General features: G+C 51.4%; 1 protein-coding gene across 1 annotated transcript in view; it reads left to right on the top strand.

The window, feature by feature from the left end:
* Positions 1-3: 3 nt before the first annotated feature.
* The window catches only part of PCDH19 (protocadherin 19), a gene marked incomplete at its 5' end in the record, with an annotated part of 58,519 nt that continues 41,012 nt past the window's right edge, over positions 4-17,510 (top strand). The window contains 2 exons of the mRNA XM_019472809.1: positions 4-2,093; positions 5,123-5,450. Of these exons, the coding sequence (XP_019328354.1) occupies positions 4-2,093; positions 5,123-5,450 (2,418 nt within the window). The remainder of the gene's footprint in view (positions 2,094-5,122; positions 5,451-17,510) is intronic.

Genomic DNA, 17,510 nt, shown 5'->3' with positions numbered 1-17,510 from the left:
GCCGGGGCCCTCGTCAACCTCAAGTACTCGGTGGAGGAGGAGCAGCGGGCCGGCACGGTGATCGCCAACGTCGCCAAGGACGCCCGGGACGCCGGTTTCGTGCTGGACCCCCGGCAGCCCGCCGCCTTCCGGGTGGTCTCCAACTCGGCCCCCCACCTGGTGGACATCAGCCCCGGGTCGGGGCTGCTGGTGACCAAGCAGAAGATCGACCGGGACCTGCTGTGCCGACAGAGCCCCAAGTGCGTCATCTCGCTGGAGGTGATGTCCAGCTCCATGGAGATCTGCGTGATCAAGCTGGAGATCAAGGACCTCAACGACAATGCGCCCAGCTTCCCCACTGACCAGATCGAGCTGGAAATCTCAGAGACAGCCAGCCCCGGCACCCGGGTGCCGCTGGAGAGTGCCTACGACCCGGACTCAGGCAGCTTTGGTGTGCAGAGCTATGAGATCACCCCCAATGACCTCTTCGGGCTGGAGACCAAGACACGGGGGGATGGGTCCCGCTTTGCTGAGCTGGTGGTAGAGAAGAGCCTGGACCGGGAGACACAGTCCCACTACAGCTACGTGATCACAGCGCTGGACGGTGGTGACCCGCCCAACTTCGGCACAGTGGAGCTCAGCATCCGCGTCATCGACTCCAATGACAACAACCCGCTCTTCGAGGAGCCGGCCTACACCGTCAGCGTGCCTGAAAACGCCCCACCAGGTACGCCGGTCATCCGCCTCAACGCCTCCGACCCGGATGAGGGCACCAATGGCCAGGTCCTCTACTCTTTCCACAGCTACGTCTCCGAGCGGGCTCGGGAGCTCTTCCAAATCGACCCCCAGAGCGGCCTCATCACGGTGAGCGGTGCCATTGACTACGAGGAGGGTCACGTCTACGAGCTAGATGTGCAGGCCAAGGACTTGGGGCCTAACTCCATCCCTGCCCATTGCAAAGTGACCATCAGCGTCCAGGATGCCAATGACAACCCGCCCCTCATCAACCTGCTCTCTGTCAACAGCGAGCTGGTGGAGGTGAGTGAGAACGCCCCACCAGGGTACGTCATCGCCCTGGTGCGGGTCTCAGACCGCGACTCCGGGGCCAACGGGCGGGTGCAGTGCAAGCTCCTGGGCAATGTGCCTTTTCGGCTCCAGGAGTACGAGAGCTTCTCCACCATCCTGGTGGATGGGCGGCTGGACCGGGAGCAGAGGGACCAGTACAACCTCACCATCCAGGCCAAGGACAATGGTGTCCCCTCCCTGCAGGCCACCAAGTCCTTCACCGTCAAGATCACTGATGAGAATGACAACCATCCCCACTTCTCCAAGCCCTATTACCAGGTCATCGTGCAGGAGAACAACACCCCGGGGGCCTACCTCCTCTCAGTCTCCGCCAGGGACCCTGACCTGGGCCTCAATGGCAGTGTCTCCTACCAGATCGTGCCCTCCCAAGTCAGGGACATGCCTGTCTTCACCTATGTCTCCATCAACCCCAACTCTGGAGATATCTATGCTTTGAGGTCCTTTAATCATGAACAGACGAAGGCCTTTGAGTTCAAGGTCTTGGCAAAAGACGGGGGTAATCCCTCTCTGCAGAGCAATGCCACTGTCAGGGTGATCGTCCTGGACGTCAATGACAACACCCCTGTGATCACGGCCCCGCCGCTGGTCAATGGGACCGCGGAGGTGTACATCCCCAGGAACGCGGGGGTCGGCTACTTGGTGACGGTGGTCAAGGCAGACGACTATGACGAGGGTGAAAATGGCAGACTTTCCTATGAAATGGTGGAAGGAGACAGAGGATTTTTTGAGATAGACCAGGTCAATGGAGAGATAAGGACCACCAGAGCCTTTGGGGAGAACGCAAAGACAGCCTACGAGCTGATCGTGGTGGCTCACGACCATGGAAAAACATCTCTCTCAGCTTCCGCCCTGATTTTGATATACCTGTCTCCAGCCCTGGATGCCCAGGAGTCCATAGGATCTGTTAACCTCTCCCTGATTTTCATTATTGCCCTGGGGTCTATCGCAGCCATTCTTTTTGTCACCATGATCTTTGTGGCAGTCAAGTGCAAAAGGGATAACAAGGAAATCAGGACCTATAACTGCAGGTAAAGACATCTTTGTTTCTGTGCACCTGCCGGGTCTGCTTTGATTTTTGCCATCAGGGTTACTTTTCTATTTGCTGCTGTATACATGGGGCGGGGGGTGGTGTTAAATTTGCTTTAGGAACAAAAGTAAGGTTTGTGTCCCTCTAAGGAAATTTCCTGCAAAGCTGTAAAAAATTGTTCTCTGGGAGGAGACCAGAAATCTGTGCCGAGTAACAAATCGACTTAATCGTGCGGCTTGACAATCTGTTGCAGCATCCCTGATTTTAGGCGCTCCGTCGCAGGAAGGAGGGAGAACAGTTTTATAGCAGCATGGCTGGCTCCCGTGGGCAGCCCCCCGTCCCCGGCGCAGCTCCCCGGGCTCCCCAGGGGGGAAAGCCCCCCAAGCCCGCCGCAGCATCCCCGCAGCAGACGGGGCGAGCGGCTGCGGTGGCATCCGTAAGCCCTCGCTCGCCGTTCAAAAGAGCTATTGTGCACCCGATGCGGCTCCTTGCCACGGCTGACGATGGGGCCAACCAGATAAAACAGTGGTGAAAATCACCCGGTTCCCCCCGATGCGCCGCTCCAGCACCCGGCACGGCCGGTGGGGCTGGCAGCGATGGGGTGAGGGAGGATTTTTGCAGCGCTGCGTTATTTTGCCCTGGCTGAATGCGTGCTCCCGGGTCCGAAATGCCGGAGGGGAGGTCAGCCCCGCGCCCGGAGCCGCTGAAAGGCTGATAGGGGAAATCCAGTCCCCTGAATATGTAACAGCCCGGCGATTATTGTCTCTCTTTTACTATTCTCTGTGTTACACAAGTTAGGAGACAAATGCTAACCACACATGAATATCAATCAGATGCCATAAAAGAGCAGCTGCAATGCCTCATAAATGGTTTAATCCTGTTACCAGTGAAATAGCCATGACTTCTCCATTCCTTCGGCACCGAGTCGTTTCAGAGGGGAGGGATGGAAATTAATTTTGCTCTACCTTGGAAACGCATGCTGGCCCCCGGCAATTCTGCAGCGCAGGGGGATGTGCGGTCTTTAAAGTTTTATTTACGCAGAAATAATGCCGGAGAGTTTGGTTTTTACACCTCGTTTTCACAGCGTAAAGTGCGTTTATAAGCCTTTTTGCTCGATGGGGGAAAAATCATCTGCAAATAAAGGTCAGTCTGTGCTGTATTATGGGATGTCTAGCTTCAAGTGAAAGCTCATATACCAGATTTCTTGCCGGCTCGGCCCATTAAACGAGGATAGGACCTGAATGGATAAAAATCACGTCGTGGTGGTGCCCCTAACAGCTTCACACATATGTATAAGCCCTGGGTTTGCTGTGATGGCTTAGGGATTAATGAAGTGCAGTTTAATTAAATAATTGGTCAATAGAGAAAGGACAGCAAAATGAACGTCTGCAGGAAATAATTGGGCTCTCACATTGCCAAACTTAAACGTTTAGGTAAACAAAACAATTAAAGCTTCATCAAGCATTGTTAGACGAGTCAGCAGCATATAGATTGTTGGCACAACAGAAGTCCCTGCCTTCCCCCAATTTATTTGCACGCTCAGGGGACGCACGGGCTGTTATCAGTGTGCATCTGAGCAGGAGAAGTCAGCTGCAGAGGTAGAGAAGCACCAGGTAGGCTCAGCAGCGGCTGTGACCGTGGGGCACCCCCTCCCCGCCCTGGGTGCCTGCCTTTAGGCGTTGCCAGTGCCTTATTTTAGAGGTTCTTCACAACAGCTGCTGGAGAGTCTTCATAAAATGTGTTAATTTATGAGACACATAAGGTTATATGAGAGCTGTTTGACTTGGTGGCATTTTCATGCTCAGGCAATTAGCTTTCTGGAACAAGAATATTTGTCCAATATTTGCCTTTCTAGATAAACTGTATTATTTATTCATCCCATTATTTCTGTTGCAGCTATTGGATTTTTTTCCTTTTTTTTTTTTTTAATGCTGTTATCATAACAAGAAGAGGAGCAAAGTCCCGACTTTCAAATGTGTATTTCTGACTGTGGGTAGCATTTGATGTGCTTCCCTGGGAAATACCGAGCTGCCCAGTGCTGTGCACGCACAGATTCATCTGTGGGGCATTGGCTGGGGCTGTGTTGCTCCCTACAGAAAGAGGAGCCACAGTCACTCTGAGCCGAGCACACCCAGTTAATGCAAGGTGCAGTCATATTTGTCATTATTTGCTCGCGTGGTGTTTTACGATAACTTTTTTCCTCCAGTGTTTTGCAGAAGGCATTCAAGGCACTTCATCAGTTGATTCTTTTGGCAGGTGGGAAGCAAAGAGGGAGAGAAAGGCAGAGAAAAACAAGCTCGCAGTAAAAAAAAAAAAAGGTCAAAAAGGATCATTTCTCTGCCAAACACAGTTGTTCTCCGATTTCTAGAAGACGAAAGCATTTCCAGGCAGAAGGGGGTGTGCATGTCGGGGGGCAAGGGAGGAAGAGGATGCAGTTGGAGAAAAGATTTCGAGTTATCAGGTATTATCAGGAGATAGTCAAAGTATCAGCAGTTTGGATAAAGCATTAATAAACAAACAGCCTTTGGAGTGTGAGAGAATAGAGCTTGCCAGCTAGGGCTGCTTCTGGGTCTGCCTTATTTACAGCTATGGAAAATGAACTGGGAAAAAAATCCGCTATTCATTTTGAATTTTCATTACGGGGACCAAATTAAATCACTCTTAAAATCCTTATTATGCATGGAAATGAATGCAGGTACCCTTTTCAGTTCATGGATTTTAACATCTCAATTTTTCTCTTCTGCAGGCTGGACTTTACTCCTAGTAACTAAATATCAGCAATTATAAACACTAGAGAAAAACAGAGGCGTTCTCCCTTCCCATTATTTTTCATATTTGACCTGAAAGCATTATACATATGAAAATAAGCTAAAAACCGTATTGTGCCACCAGACCTAAAACATGACGTAATGTGCATGACTAAGAAGCCTACACGGAGATGGGGGCCAAGCCCTCCGGGTTTCTGCATGTGTATTTAGCGGGGCAGGGCTCGGGATGCTCTCAGCTAGTCATTTTCCTTCTGTCCCCCAGAATCGCAGAATACTCCTACGGGCATCAAAAGAAATCAAGCAAGAAGAAGAAAATCAGCAAGAATGATATCCGCCTGGTACCACGGGATGTGGAAGAGACGGATAAAATGAACGTTGTGAGCTGCTCCTCTCTCACTTCATCCCTCAACTACTTTGACTACCACCAGCAGACCCTGCCACTGGGCTGCCGCCGCTCCGAAAGCACCTTCCTCAACGTGGAGAGCCAGAACAACAGGAACGCTGGCTCCAACCACATTTACCATCACACCTTCACGGGGCAGAGCCCCCAGCAGCCCGACCTCATCATCAACGGGATGCCGCTGCCAGAGGTGAGTGCGGGTGGCCAGCCTGCGCCCCTGGGGCATCGGTAACAGGTTTGCACGTGGACCGCGGCACGGGGGTCTGTTGGTGTAAGCGCTGCCGAAATGAGTGTCGATCAAACAGGCAGTGGTGGTTTCCCTGTGTCCAACACCCCGGGGCGAGGGAGCGATGGAGGACGGGTAGAGGGGAGCGGCGGGCACCCAGCTTGTGGGTTCTGGGGCAGCCCCGACACGTGGTCGTGGGTGGGTGTTTCACCCCCAAACACTACAGAGACCCCCAGAAGTGCCCAGGCAGTGATGGCCGGCCAGGCCAGGCTGCCTCCGTGTTGCCGGGAGACTGGAGGTGGCTGCTTTGCAAGTGGATTTTGAGTGTGGTGATGCTCAAGGGAAGAGACACTCGTTGCCTTCACAGGAGTTTTTTAAAAGGTTGTTGAAAGTGGTGTTGGTGGCTGTTGCTCTGGAAGCAGCGGGTTTTGCTGGAGATGCAAACAGTGCAGGATGCCTGGGTGTGACCGCTTGCATGCCTGGCCCGGTGCTGTCCCCTCACTGTGCAGGACAGGCGCACGCTGGCCAGCATGGGAGGGATGTGTGGTACCTGCCGAAGGCAGGGAAAGGGGCCGCTCTGATCCGTGCCATCCTCATCAGGTTCTAATTCATCGGCTTTCCTGTACATCACAGGCGTCATTTAATGTTGCTTGTTTGTCTCTCTTTGAATTATTGTTTGGTATTAAGCAAAACAATCAAAGGTTTGTCATGTTTCCTGCTTTGAACGGAATAACAAAGCTGAAAAAGCAGCTAAAATATTTATGGCTTGCTCTGTTTTGCGTTCAGTGTGCTGGTGTAAATGCAAAATGATGCTGTTGAAGACAGTGGAGCTGCTTCAGATTTATACTTGCACTACAGAGAGCAGAGCCCGGCCCTCTGCGAGAATCTGCAGGGCTGCTGGAGAGGGCTGGTGCCAGCGGGCCCGATCCTGCAGCATTTGTACTGGCAAAACGCTCGTTGAACCCTGGTGTTTAACCTCCGCTAAAGCTACAGAACCAGCTCCCGAGAGGTCATGTACCGGTGTCGGCCCAGTTTTGGGGTGCTCCCAGCCCAAATGCCCGTCACTCAAAGCAGAGGTGCAGCTTTTAATGACCAGACGGTCGGGAGGGGTTTGTCGGGATCTCTGTGACGGATCGCGGGCACTTAGCTGCCTTCTGCCCAGCCTGCGGTTCGAGCTTCTCCTGCCCTCGTGTGTGCAGGCTCCTCGCCATATGGCATTGCCTTTTCAAGGTTACCCGCTGAGATGCTGCGAGGAGGCAACTTCTGCACAGGTGCACCAGCACAGCCCAGTGCAGCCGCCTGTGGCTGTGGGGCCGGGAGCCCGCCTGTGTTTGGGAGGGTATGGCGGGGGCAACCGAGCTCTGGTCCCGAGAATTAAAGCTCAATTCAACTTCTGGTGTCGGTTTAAAAGCTGTAATAGAGTTTCTTAGCAATAACTGAATGGGAATGACCTGGATATCAGCACTTAGATACTCCACTTGCATGTATCCAGCCATAGAACTGAGCGGGCTCTGCTGTTCCCAAATGCCCCGCTGAGGAGAGGCAGGTACTTTGCATCCAAGTCTGGATGGGAGCAGTTTGGGATAAGCCTGTCTCTGGTCAAGTAAGGCAGAAGAGCTGCTACCAAAGCCGCCCGCTCCTTGTGCTGTGTGTGGGCAGGCCGGGGGTGAGAAACACCACCCTTCATGTATTGGGGGATCTCCATCGATGCTCAGATTTGCCTGTGCTCTTTGTGGAGTACCAGTTGGGGCTGAGGGTGCCCAGCTGCCTGTGGGACACATCCCAAGGTTGCGGGTGACCAAAGCTGTTGGGATGCTGGGAGCAGTGATTCCTGAGGAATTCCTGCATTCCTGGAGCTGTGTCATTTGGAGAGGGCTCTCGGGTGCACTTCTGGCTGGTGCCTTGCTAAGGGTACCGAGCAGTGGAGCACCCTGTCAGCCTGTGATTCACTGCCACAGACAAAATTCAGTCATAAAATCCATCACACGTCGGCATTAGCCAGAAGTGTGCGCTGGCTGCAGGAGGTCTGCGGTGCCAGGGAGGAGGGAAGGACCATCGGGAACATCATAGCTCAGCTGACAAAGTTAACAGGCAGCTGCGGGCAGAAGGCAGTGCTGCCCACATTCCTCCCCCTCACAGCAGTTAGCCTGGGGTCCGGCGGGATGGGCTCTCCAAAGACCCCCACCGCCTCATGCACCCTTGTGTGAGGGAGCCGCGACGCTTGTTGCTTCTCCCTCTGCCTCCAGCTCGCCCCATTTCCCCATCACTTGCACAGGTAGGATGCACTGCAAAGAGCTGCTACCTCGCCTGGAGAAATAAATTTGTCTCTTGTAATGAGTGCCATGAAGTGTCAGCTTAAAACGTGCCCTCCAGCAGCCCTGCGAGCACGCGGGAGGGCAGCTGACGGCTCTCCAGCCCTGCTAAGGGACCAGCAGCTCTCGGGTGGGTACTCTCGGGGAGAGCAGCATGTCCTGGCAGGGGTCTGCTCGCTCCCTGGAGATGCTTTTGGACAAAAGGGCAAGGCCAGGGCATGGGGAGGAGAAATCCCAACTGGAAGCTGCTTGGAAGTTTGGTTTAGGGTGGGAACTTTTCTCTTTTTTGGCAGAGAGCCTCTGTGTAATGCTTCCAGCTGTTGCAAGGGAAGTTATCCCGCTGGTGGTGTGGGTTCAACTGGCTCCTAAAAATCCTGAGCGTGAGGAGGCTCAGCAGTGACCAGAGTGACAGCCCTGTCTCGGCATGCAGGGTGACACAGAGACTCCATAAAAGATGCTTCCATGGAGCAGCATGGCAGCCTTGTACCCACCGTAGCCCGTCGCTGCCTTAGCAGGAGCTATTGGTGTGATGATATGCTTATAAAGTGTGCTATTGGTACACCTCCAGGTGATGATGATTTAATAAATTAAATTCCTGCCCAAGTCTAGAGTTTCCAGAGCCAAACCCTTCCCTGCAGTGCATCCAGCGGGACTTTGTCTGGGCTGGTTTGAAGCGCCTCCAGTGACGAGGCCGACGGCGTTTCCCCCGGGAGCCTTTACAAGGTGTCAGCATCGGGGAGGTATCGCTGCTGCTCCACCTGGGACTGACTTTTCCTGATGGGAAGGCAAAGCATCAGTTGATAAAAGATAAAATACGGAGGTAAATTGTGTTGCTGGAGGTGTCGCTTAGCATATGACGGTTGTGTATGGGAATAAGCAATTGCCTCTGCAGACGCGCGCTGTCCTAGCAGCAGAGGGTTTGCATTGTCTTGATGTGTAGCTGGTCTTTAACGTGAGGCTCATTTACTTTAACAGTCAGGAACCTTGAAATAAAAGTCCCCAAGGATGGGTTGTTTGTGGAGCTTCAGGAGCCGTTTCCTCTGCACTGTGGCAGTGGTATGTGGGGTGGCAGGTCTCGGGGCTGGCGGTGCCGTGCTGAGCCGGCAGTAATTGGGTTCGTTGGTGCTCCTCACCTTTCCCCACTGATCCATAAAGGATTAAACAGCGGCGTCTGCGGGGGCTGCAACCCTGCTCTGAGGATGCTAAAAAAGTTTGAGACGATCCTTGAAAAGCTTTTCCCAGGTTCGGTTGTCGGCTCTGCTTGTGCCAGGGCACAGCTGCCAAGAGACCATCAGGAGGCAGCGGGGGACGTCCTGGGGGGGGCTCTGGTCCCGCTTGGGTGCTGGGGTACCACTCGGGGACCCCTGCCCATGGCCTTTTAGCATCCTTGTGGCTGTAGACAGCAATGGCAAAAAGCGTTTGCGAGCGGCTCTGGTGATTGTGGCTGACAGCGGGAGGCTTGGCCCCTGTTAGTATTTCGGCTTGTTTTGCAGGAGGGAGAGTGGGACATGTCGGAGCTGCAAGGGCATTGCCGGTCAGAGGCTTTGCTGCTGCCGAGGGCTTTTTTTTTCTTCCTGCTGAGCCGGAGGAGAAGTCAGCTTTGAAACCAAAAGGGCTTGTTGTCAGGTTTTGCATGTATATTACTGAAGTTGTACCAGGAGATTAAAAATCAAAATTAATAGGAGCCATTAGGCAGCTTCCTTGATAAAAATGCACGTTGCATTGGGGTGGTGTGGAAACCGGTCTGAATGCCGAGCCTTTTAGGATCCCCAGGACACGACTTGCATGTAGAGCAGCCACCCTTGGGTAACACTTACATGTCTGGATTTTGACTTCATGTTTTTAAAAGAAAACAATGTGCGTGTAATGGCTGCATCTGTGTTTCAGAGACAGTTTTACATCCAAAATCTGCCTCACTTTGGAAAACGGTGCCGAAGCATCGTGTGCTGCCCCGGGACGGGGAGCATCCCCCGGGGCACGGCAGCTTGCTCTGCCCCTCGGTCTTGTGCGGGACCACAGTGGTGGCCAGTCCCCGGCAGGACCCAGCATGGGAGAGGCGAGGAGGTGTGAAACGGGAGCGGGCAAGCCTTGTTTGAGAGGTTGGACGTCCGAAGGTGGAATTAGCATGGAGGTTCAGGACTGACTCTCTCTGGGGGTCCGGGATGGCTCTGTCGTGGCAGCGGCAGGGAAGGGGAGCAGCAGCGCTGCCGTTACACCATAAGCAAGGTGTGGATCAGGCATGGCCTTGCTCTGGTGCTGCTTTGGTAGGTCCCACTGGAGAAGGTCAAGGTGGAGTAGCCACTGATCCAGCAGGACTTGAGTCCTCTGGGGACCTGCATGCCCGACAGCTCCCAGACCCAGGTCCGGCCCCGGCGCCGGGGGGGTCGTGGCCGTGGTGTTTTTCCCAGACCAGACCCAGGTCCGGCCCCCGGGGGGGTCCCGGGGCCGGCCCCGGGGGCGGGGGGGGTCGTGGCCGTGGTGAGCCGCCACGTCCTGAGCTGGTGGCCGCCATCAGTAAGATGGGGAATTACTGGTTTTAGTGATAATCCTGGTCTAATCCCCCAACCTTGATACACTCCCGCGTAATCCTCACTCACACTGATTTCGTTTGGGCTCCTCATGGCAGCGGGGATTATTTGAGTGAGCAACAGTTGCAGGATAAGGCCCTGTTGGTTTCAGATATGCTTTTTACTACCTGGAAAGCGTTCTCCTCACTGTAGGAAATGGTTTTCTAAGCACAATAGAGCAATTTTCGTTTCAGGTGGCACCGGCAGTTTTTGCTCTGGCTATCTGGCGGTGTTAACTAAAGCACATTTCTACAACACACAAAGATTTTTGTTTTGTAAGAAATGAAATCAGCGTGGCTGTTCCTCTTTCTCTGTCATTTCTCTACTTGTCAATTCTTTCTTCCCCTCCAGCTTATCCTCCTCTTCTCCGCTAGCCTTAAAAAGCCCCCAAAGTGTCTGTTATAATCACATTTTGTGTGTTATAACCAGAATGAATGTACTCACTTTAATATGCTGGGTTTGAGGAAATCAGTTTCTGTCTGATATGAGAGACAATTTGTTATAAACCATGCCATTTAGAAGTGAAGGGCCTTGCTTTAGTGTAACGCTGGGGAAACGTCATGATACATAATTGGAAGGGATTTGGTTTGCTTCTGTGTAATAACTGTGTATAGAGCAGGGAGGGGAAAAAAAAAAAGGAGATAATTTCCAACTCGGAGAAAGTTTGCGGCACTGAGACATGCCAGGCTGTTGAAATAAGGCTTATTTTCAGCAGAGACAATAATTAAAGCATTATCAGCGATGATGTTCGACTAGTCGGAAGGCTGACTTCGCAGCGAGCGTTGCCAGTCTTGTTTTCTCCTTGGGAGGTCACTGTAACTCAGCACTTTTTTGTGCCTGCGACGCGCACCGCGATGGGTAAGCACAGGTCACGGCTCTCATTTCTTTGCCTGTGCATCCCTGTCTGGGAGCTAGTGGCAGCCTTTATTGCCCGAGAGCCCGCCGAAGAGGAGCGATGCTTTCAGCTTTAGATAGCGACTGGTTATCTCCTCCCTGGTGAAAGCTCACCGGTCCCTGCCAGGGCAGCCAGCGGGCACGCTGCACCTCCCGGGGGACCAGTGCCTGCGGGGTAGGAACCCCAAACCTCCCTGGATGATCTCCCTGTTCACTCCAAATCTGCCCCGAAATTGCAAGTCCCAGCAAATCCCTCAGCTTAACTACTCCCAAAGTGTTTTCTGTATCGCTGCATGTTCCCTGACCTCTCCGAGTGTCGGAGGCCGACATTATGGAAATCAGCAGCTTTTTATTTCATTCTGAGGTCAGCCTAACCAAATTATACATCTCCTAATGTAATCGCTCCAAGCTCTCCGTCTGGAAAAATTCATTTGAATGCCTTGCAACAGAGAGAAATACGCCAGCTCCCATTCATGTTTAACCACGTCGCTCACCGATGGCCATGCTCGCTGCGCCGTGTCTTAGGTGAGCCTGTAGTTCAACACGCTTTGGCTTTTGTATCGGTGATATGGGGCTGTGACCCCGTCCGGGCACTTCTTTGGGTTTTCCAAGGGTTTTCCAGCCCACAGTGGGGTCCCGGCTGGGTGGGACCAAGGGGGTTTGCTGCAAGGGTCCGTGGAGGAATTAGGGCCAGTTTGTGGTGTGTGGTGGCAGTAGCCAAGCTGTGTTTGCAGTAAAAACCCTCTCCTTTGATGGCAAGACCTATATATAATGATATAATGATTATATATACTGAATATATCATAAATTATCTGTTATATACTATACTTTATATAATATACATGATGTATTTATAAGCATATAAAAAGTGTGTATAGAGTTATTATATATTGTACCTAATTATGTAAATAAGAATATAATGTCATATAACTGTATAACTATATATATAATTTGTTTTTATGCGATTGGTTTGGGTTTTATGGTTCACTATTGTACCTTATTATGTAAATAAGAATATAATGTCATATAACTGTATAACTATATATATAATTTGTTTTTAGATTGGTTTGGTTCACTTTTACTGAAAGTAAAGAGGCTCCTGTTCTTTTTTTTAAATTGTTTTCCTTTTAGTAATTTTGAATTTCTGATGCATCTCTTACTTGTTGAGTCTATAAAAAAAGCTCCTGCAACTATATTTACATGGCAGATAAGAATTTTCCCTTAAATTAGGAAAGATTTATAGTAAGTTTTTTTTTACATTACATCAAAAGGGTGGTCTTGCATGCTATTTATGGCCTTTCTTTTAGTAGTTTCCAAATTAGCTCCTGTGTATTGAGCGATTTGAACTCTGTGGTTTCTCCCCGTCTTTTACTTTGCATAAAGCACACGCTGCATGCAAAAGCATCGTTAAGGCCAAGCGCACGTCGCCTTTGAATAACCTTATGCGCATCTGCTCAGCTCTGTAGAAGAGTCGTATTTTCCAGCTGCCGTCTCCTGAAGTCCCTCCTGAGGGCTTTGAGACAGAGAAGCTCCTCAGCCAGGTGCCTTCCCAGGTCCCCGGGCTCCTGCCCTCACCGAGGGTGCCCCGCTCGGGTCTTCCCTAAATTCCCATCAGCCAGCAAGGGCAGAGCCCTGCCTGCTCTTTGTCCCCTGCCCGCCTCCATCCGCGGGCTCTGCCTGCAGGCTCTCCAGCGATGAGCCCTCCATCTCTCCCGGGAGACCTCTTCTCTCGCCCCTCTTGCCCCCTCTGATGGTGGCTCCTGCTCTTGTGCGAGGGCTCGGATGGGGGGACCCCCAGCCCTGCCCGCTCCCCCTTCCCTGCCAGGCTGCCTACGGGGCTGGGCACAGGTTTGCTTCAATAAATGATTAGATATTGTTCCCAGTAGAGGCTATAGTTGAGTTCCAATCATTTTCTGTTAATTAAAATACAGGATGGTCTTATTTGTAGCATAAATAGTTGTAATCTGTGTACTTATAAGTGTAATTATAATTTAAATTAGAGCGTGCTCTGAATTGGCAATGGATGGGGTGCTCTGCAGGCAGCGCTACCCTCGCAGGGCTGCGGTATGGGTTGTCTCCTGGGGTCCCCCACGGTCCCGGTCCCCACTGTCCCCAGGAGAGCATCTCCCAGGGCTCAGCAAAGGGACACTGAGGCCGTTGACGGCTCCCAATTTTGCTGTTCCTGTTGGGGCAGAGCTTGCCCATGGCACCCGTTGGAGGGTTTGCCGGAGAAGAGACCGCAGCATCATCGCTTCAGTGTCTCCCTCTAGTTTCTAGTCTAAATTTGGAGTGAAGTAATGGCTTATGTCAGCCGGACAAGTGATCAGTACTTAGCCTTGAAGTGAATCCCTGTTTAACACGGAATTATGGTGAGTTCTCATTAGGCTGGCGAAGGCTTGGGTGCGGCGACTGCTAATGGTGCAGCGGACAGATGTGCATCCCAGGTATTGCACTTCATACACCCTCTGATGGAAACCCTCAGCACACTGCAGGTAACCCCTGCCGCTCCTCCGCCTTACACCCAATATATCATGTAGGTCTGTGATAAATAGTGTAGGTCTGTGTGCGCGGGGCCATGTAGATGAGGTCCTTGTCTCGACGCCCTGTTGGCCACCGGAGATCTGGATGTGAATCCTTCATGGTTCTCACGGGGATCTGGAGCTTGTTGGATTATACCATCTTTTGTAATGGCAGGTGTATGCCACAGGGCAGGTTTTAAAATTCCCGTGTTGGTGGATTGCATTAACCCATCCTAAGTCAGGTATGTAAAATTCCATTAAGCGAAAACCCTCTGGCATTTTCTCACCCGTGCTCGAGCTCTGCAGGCTATGCTAATGCAGTGCATTTGCTCATCTATTAGGAGGATGATGGCTTTAAAATAATAACATTTATCTTTGGCAGCGGACCTGCAATAGTGCACACCGAGTACAATTTTGTGAAAGGCTCTGCAGATGTTGCCTCATTCAATCTGGGTCAAAAAGAGTGCTTAGAATCATAAAGGTTAGAAAGAGATCAAATAATTCGGCGGTTTTATTGCTGAATAATGTACTTGGAAAATATCATTCACCATTATTAGACTAAGTGAGTACAGAAAACACAGGACTCAATAGTAATTTCTCAGTATTGGCTGATTTTACTGTTTTTATAATGTAGCTAAATTCCCTGTTATTGATTCTAGCATTGATTATCGATCTGGAAATCTAAATGTATGTGCTGGTGGGAGCACACGGGAGTCAGACAACTAGGGAATTAGGCTTCCGCACCTCCCTGCAGCGCCTGGCAATGGGGCAGATTGGTGCTGCTTTTGGGGGGCTGTCAGGGTTTTGGGAGCTGTCTTCACAAACGAAGATGAAAAAACAAGAAAACACCCATTTTATGTGTGTTCTTTTCCATGCCTGCGAGCTTATGTAAACTCGGTCACGCAAACCCAGATGGGCTGGGACGCCGGCACCGGGATGGGGGCTCGGTGCCCGCACCTGCGACTGCCGTCACCTGCTCCCTCCTGGACTTTTCATATTCAGATTCACATCTGGATGCTCTGGCAGGGACCCAGCTCCAGTGACATTTAGTAATCAAATCCACACGGCTGTTGGCTTAGAAACAGCATCCAAACCTGTCTGCCCGGTGAAACGCTTTTCTAGACATTTGCAAGCGGTTCCTCTGCTTTCTTGTGCAGCCCCCACCGTGGCTGTGTCCCCTGTCTGGGGGGAAATACTGCGCTTGGGCTGAGATCCTTCCCTGTACGTCAAGTAATTGCAGGGGTTGGGTTAGTGAGAGACCAAAGCCATGGTCCCATACAGGCTCTGCATCCCGTGGTGAGCCCATGGACCAGAGCCGGCAGCATTGCTGTGGGAGCCATGGGCTCCTGCCGGGCTGGGGCTCGCTCAGCCGTGTGATGGATTCCTTTGTTCGGAAAAAAACAGACGAATTTTGGAATATGTTCATCTCTTGTTCTCTGCACTTAGTTGTTGTCAGCATTAATATGCCATTAACACATGCTCATTAGGAGGAGAATGATTATACCCTGCAGAATATGGGGGAAACCTTCATTAGGCACTAACATATTGAACCGAGCTGCAAACTTCACTTGGGAAAACTGGGGAAGGTTCTGCTCTGCATCAGGTTTCCCTCATTTCTCCTCATTGCTCTGATAAAAGCATCTCATCTTCTAGCACGTGCTTTCGGCCAGGGCTGCAGGTGATGCTTAGGCGAGCCTGGGCTCTAGCTCCAGCACTGAAATCCTTCTTGGGACCTCAAATCCATCTTCCCCCAGATTGAAGACGTCCTCATCAGAGCTTATTTTGGCATGCAAAGAGGACGCGAGCCCGTGATCCCCCTCCAAGGGCTATGCTGGCTCTTCAGGCTTGAGATGAAATCTCCGCGGAGCTGGGAGATGCTCCGGGAACAGATTTGTTGAGAAAGGAGGTGTCATTTCTACATCCTTGCTTTTCACACTGTAACGACATTTTAAGCGTTCATCTGGCCTTGCTGCCTCCAGTCTGAAGCCATAACCTGCCTTGTGTGACAGGGCAATTGCTCGCCCCGGTAATGATTATAGCGGAACACGGCGTTGCTCCCTTGTTTGCTTGGTGCGTTGGCAGCTCGAGGCATGTGCATGGTGCTCTCTTAAAGTCAATCAATAAGAATAATTGCAAGTTCAGGTGGGGGTGAGGGAGGAGAGTGCTGTAGCAGACAAATATTTACAGATTAAGACCCTGTTTACATGCAGATGCCTCTTGTGATAGGTAACAAGGGACAGACAATAAGGACCATATGTGGTATTTAATCAGAATTTATTCTAAATGGGGTGATTTCATAGATTTCCATGGAGCTGACAGCTGTCCTCTATTAAATGTGAGCGTGCTGCCTCCGTCCCTGCCCCGCTGCCCTGTCTGCCCCTGGGTTTTGCAGGATTTTGCAGCGTTGGCAGTGGGGCATTGCGGTCCTGTCCCCCCTCGCCTCTGTATAGGTGCAGCCAGAGGGAACCCCACGGACCAGTTTTCGCCTACAAACCTCAGCAAAGGAAAAATGGCATTTCACGGGCCTGGATTTCCCGTTGTGAAGGTGAATGAAAGCATAGCCATGTCAGGAGCGCAGGAAGGCGCTGGAGGGGGTAGCCCTTTCTTCTCGTGCCCACAAGAGCCTCAGGAGCATTGACGCTGGGCCGAGCGGTGCCTGCTGCCCGCAAGACAGCCAGCACCCATGGAATGTGCTGGAGCTGCAGCTGGTTGTGGGGAGATCCAAACCACAGGTTGGAGGGTTTCTTCCTACAGAGATGGAGACAGAGAGGGCTGGAGCTGCCCACCCCCAGCTTGAGTTGCCTTCAACCCTCTTGACATTGATCCTGAAACTTAATAATGGGGAAGTACGCCAAAACCAGAGAGGTGAACTGTGGTTATCTGTCATTGAAGAGGAGGGAAATGAGGTGGTGAGGTGAGATACCAACATGCGACAGGTCAGGCTTGGAAGCTTTCCGGTGTCTACCAGTGCCTTCATTAGAGTAGAGTACCATCTCCTGGCTTGTGGTGGCTGGACGGACAGACGGACGGATGGAAACCCCGGCAGTTGAGGAGGCAGGTCGGTGGCCGTCCCAGCTTCACTCAACTTCTCCTTGGTTATTCCTCCTCCGACCTTAATGACTTCTCCCTCTCAGCCCACCGTGCTGTCTGCAGGCAGAGCAGCCGCAGGCTCCCATCTAATCACGTCTCGCCACGTTGGAAACATGTCTGCGTCCGTTTGCTGGATGCTGCGTGACTCATGTAATCACCATGCAAAATGCATCATTCATAAACTGTTTAGTGCGACCTTTTGTACAGTAGCACTAATTATTATTATCACAGAAGCCCAGTAAACTAGACTAGTAATTATCAGGGATTTATTTGAATGGACAGCTAAGCTATTCTTGGCAAGTTAGTCAAAGCAGTTGTCATGACAGCCACACAAATGTGTCTTATGAATTGGGTTAATTAGGGTAATTAATAACTGTTGTTTTGCCCTTTTTAACAAGGTATTGCCTAGACACTATCAAAAAATAGCAATTGTACCTAACGGAAATAGTTTTCTTCTAGCAGCAACCTTCAAATCACAAAATCAAGTAGTAAATACCCATTGGGTTGTCGTTTCACAAAGCAACGTGTCATCCCTCTCCTTGCACAAAAGCAGGGACTAAAAGGCTCTGTTGTAATTTTTCTGCTGAGCTTCCCCTGCTGTGCCGTGTTATCTAGAGATTGGTCATCATCATTATTGATACT

This window comes from Aptenodytes forsteri, unplaced genomic scaffold, assembly GCF_000699145.1.
Source record: "Aptenodytes forsteri isolate BGI_AS27 unplaced genomic scaffold, ASM69914v1 Scaffold117, whole genome shotgun sequence".
NCBI classification, from domain to species: domain Eukaryota; kingdom Metazoa; phylum Chordata; class Aves; order Sphenisciformes; family Spheniscidae; genus Aptenodytes; species Aptenodytes forsteri.
Note: the sequence above shows the minus strand (reverse complement) of the source record. Positions and strands in the feature narration are given on the sequence as shown.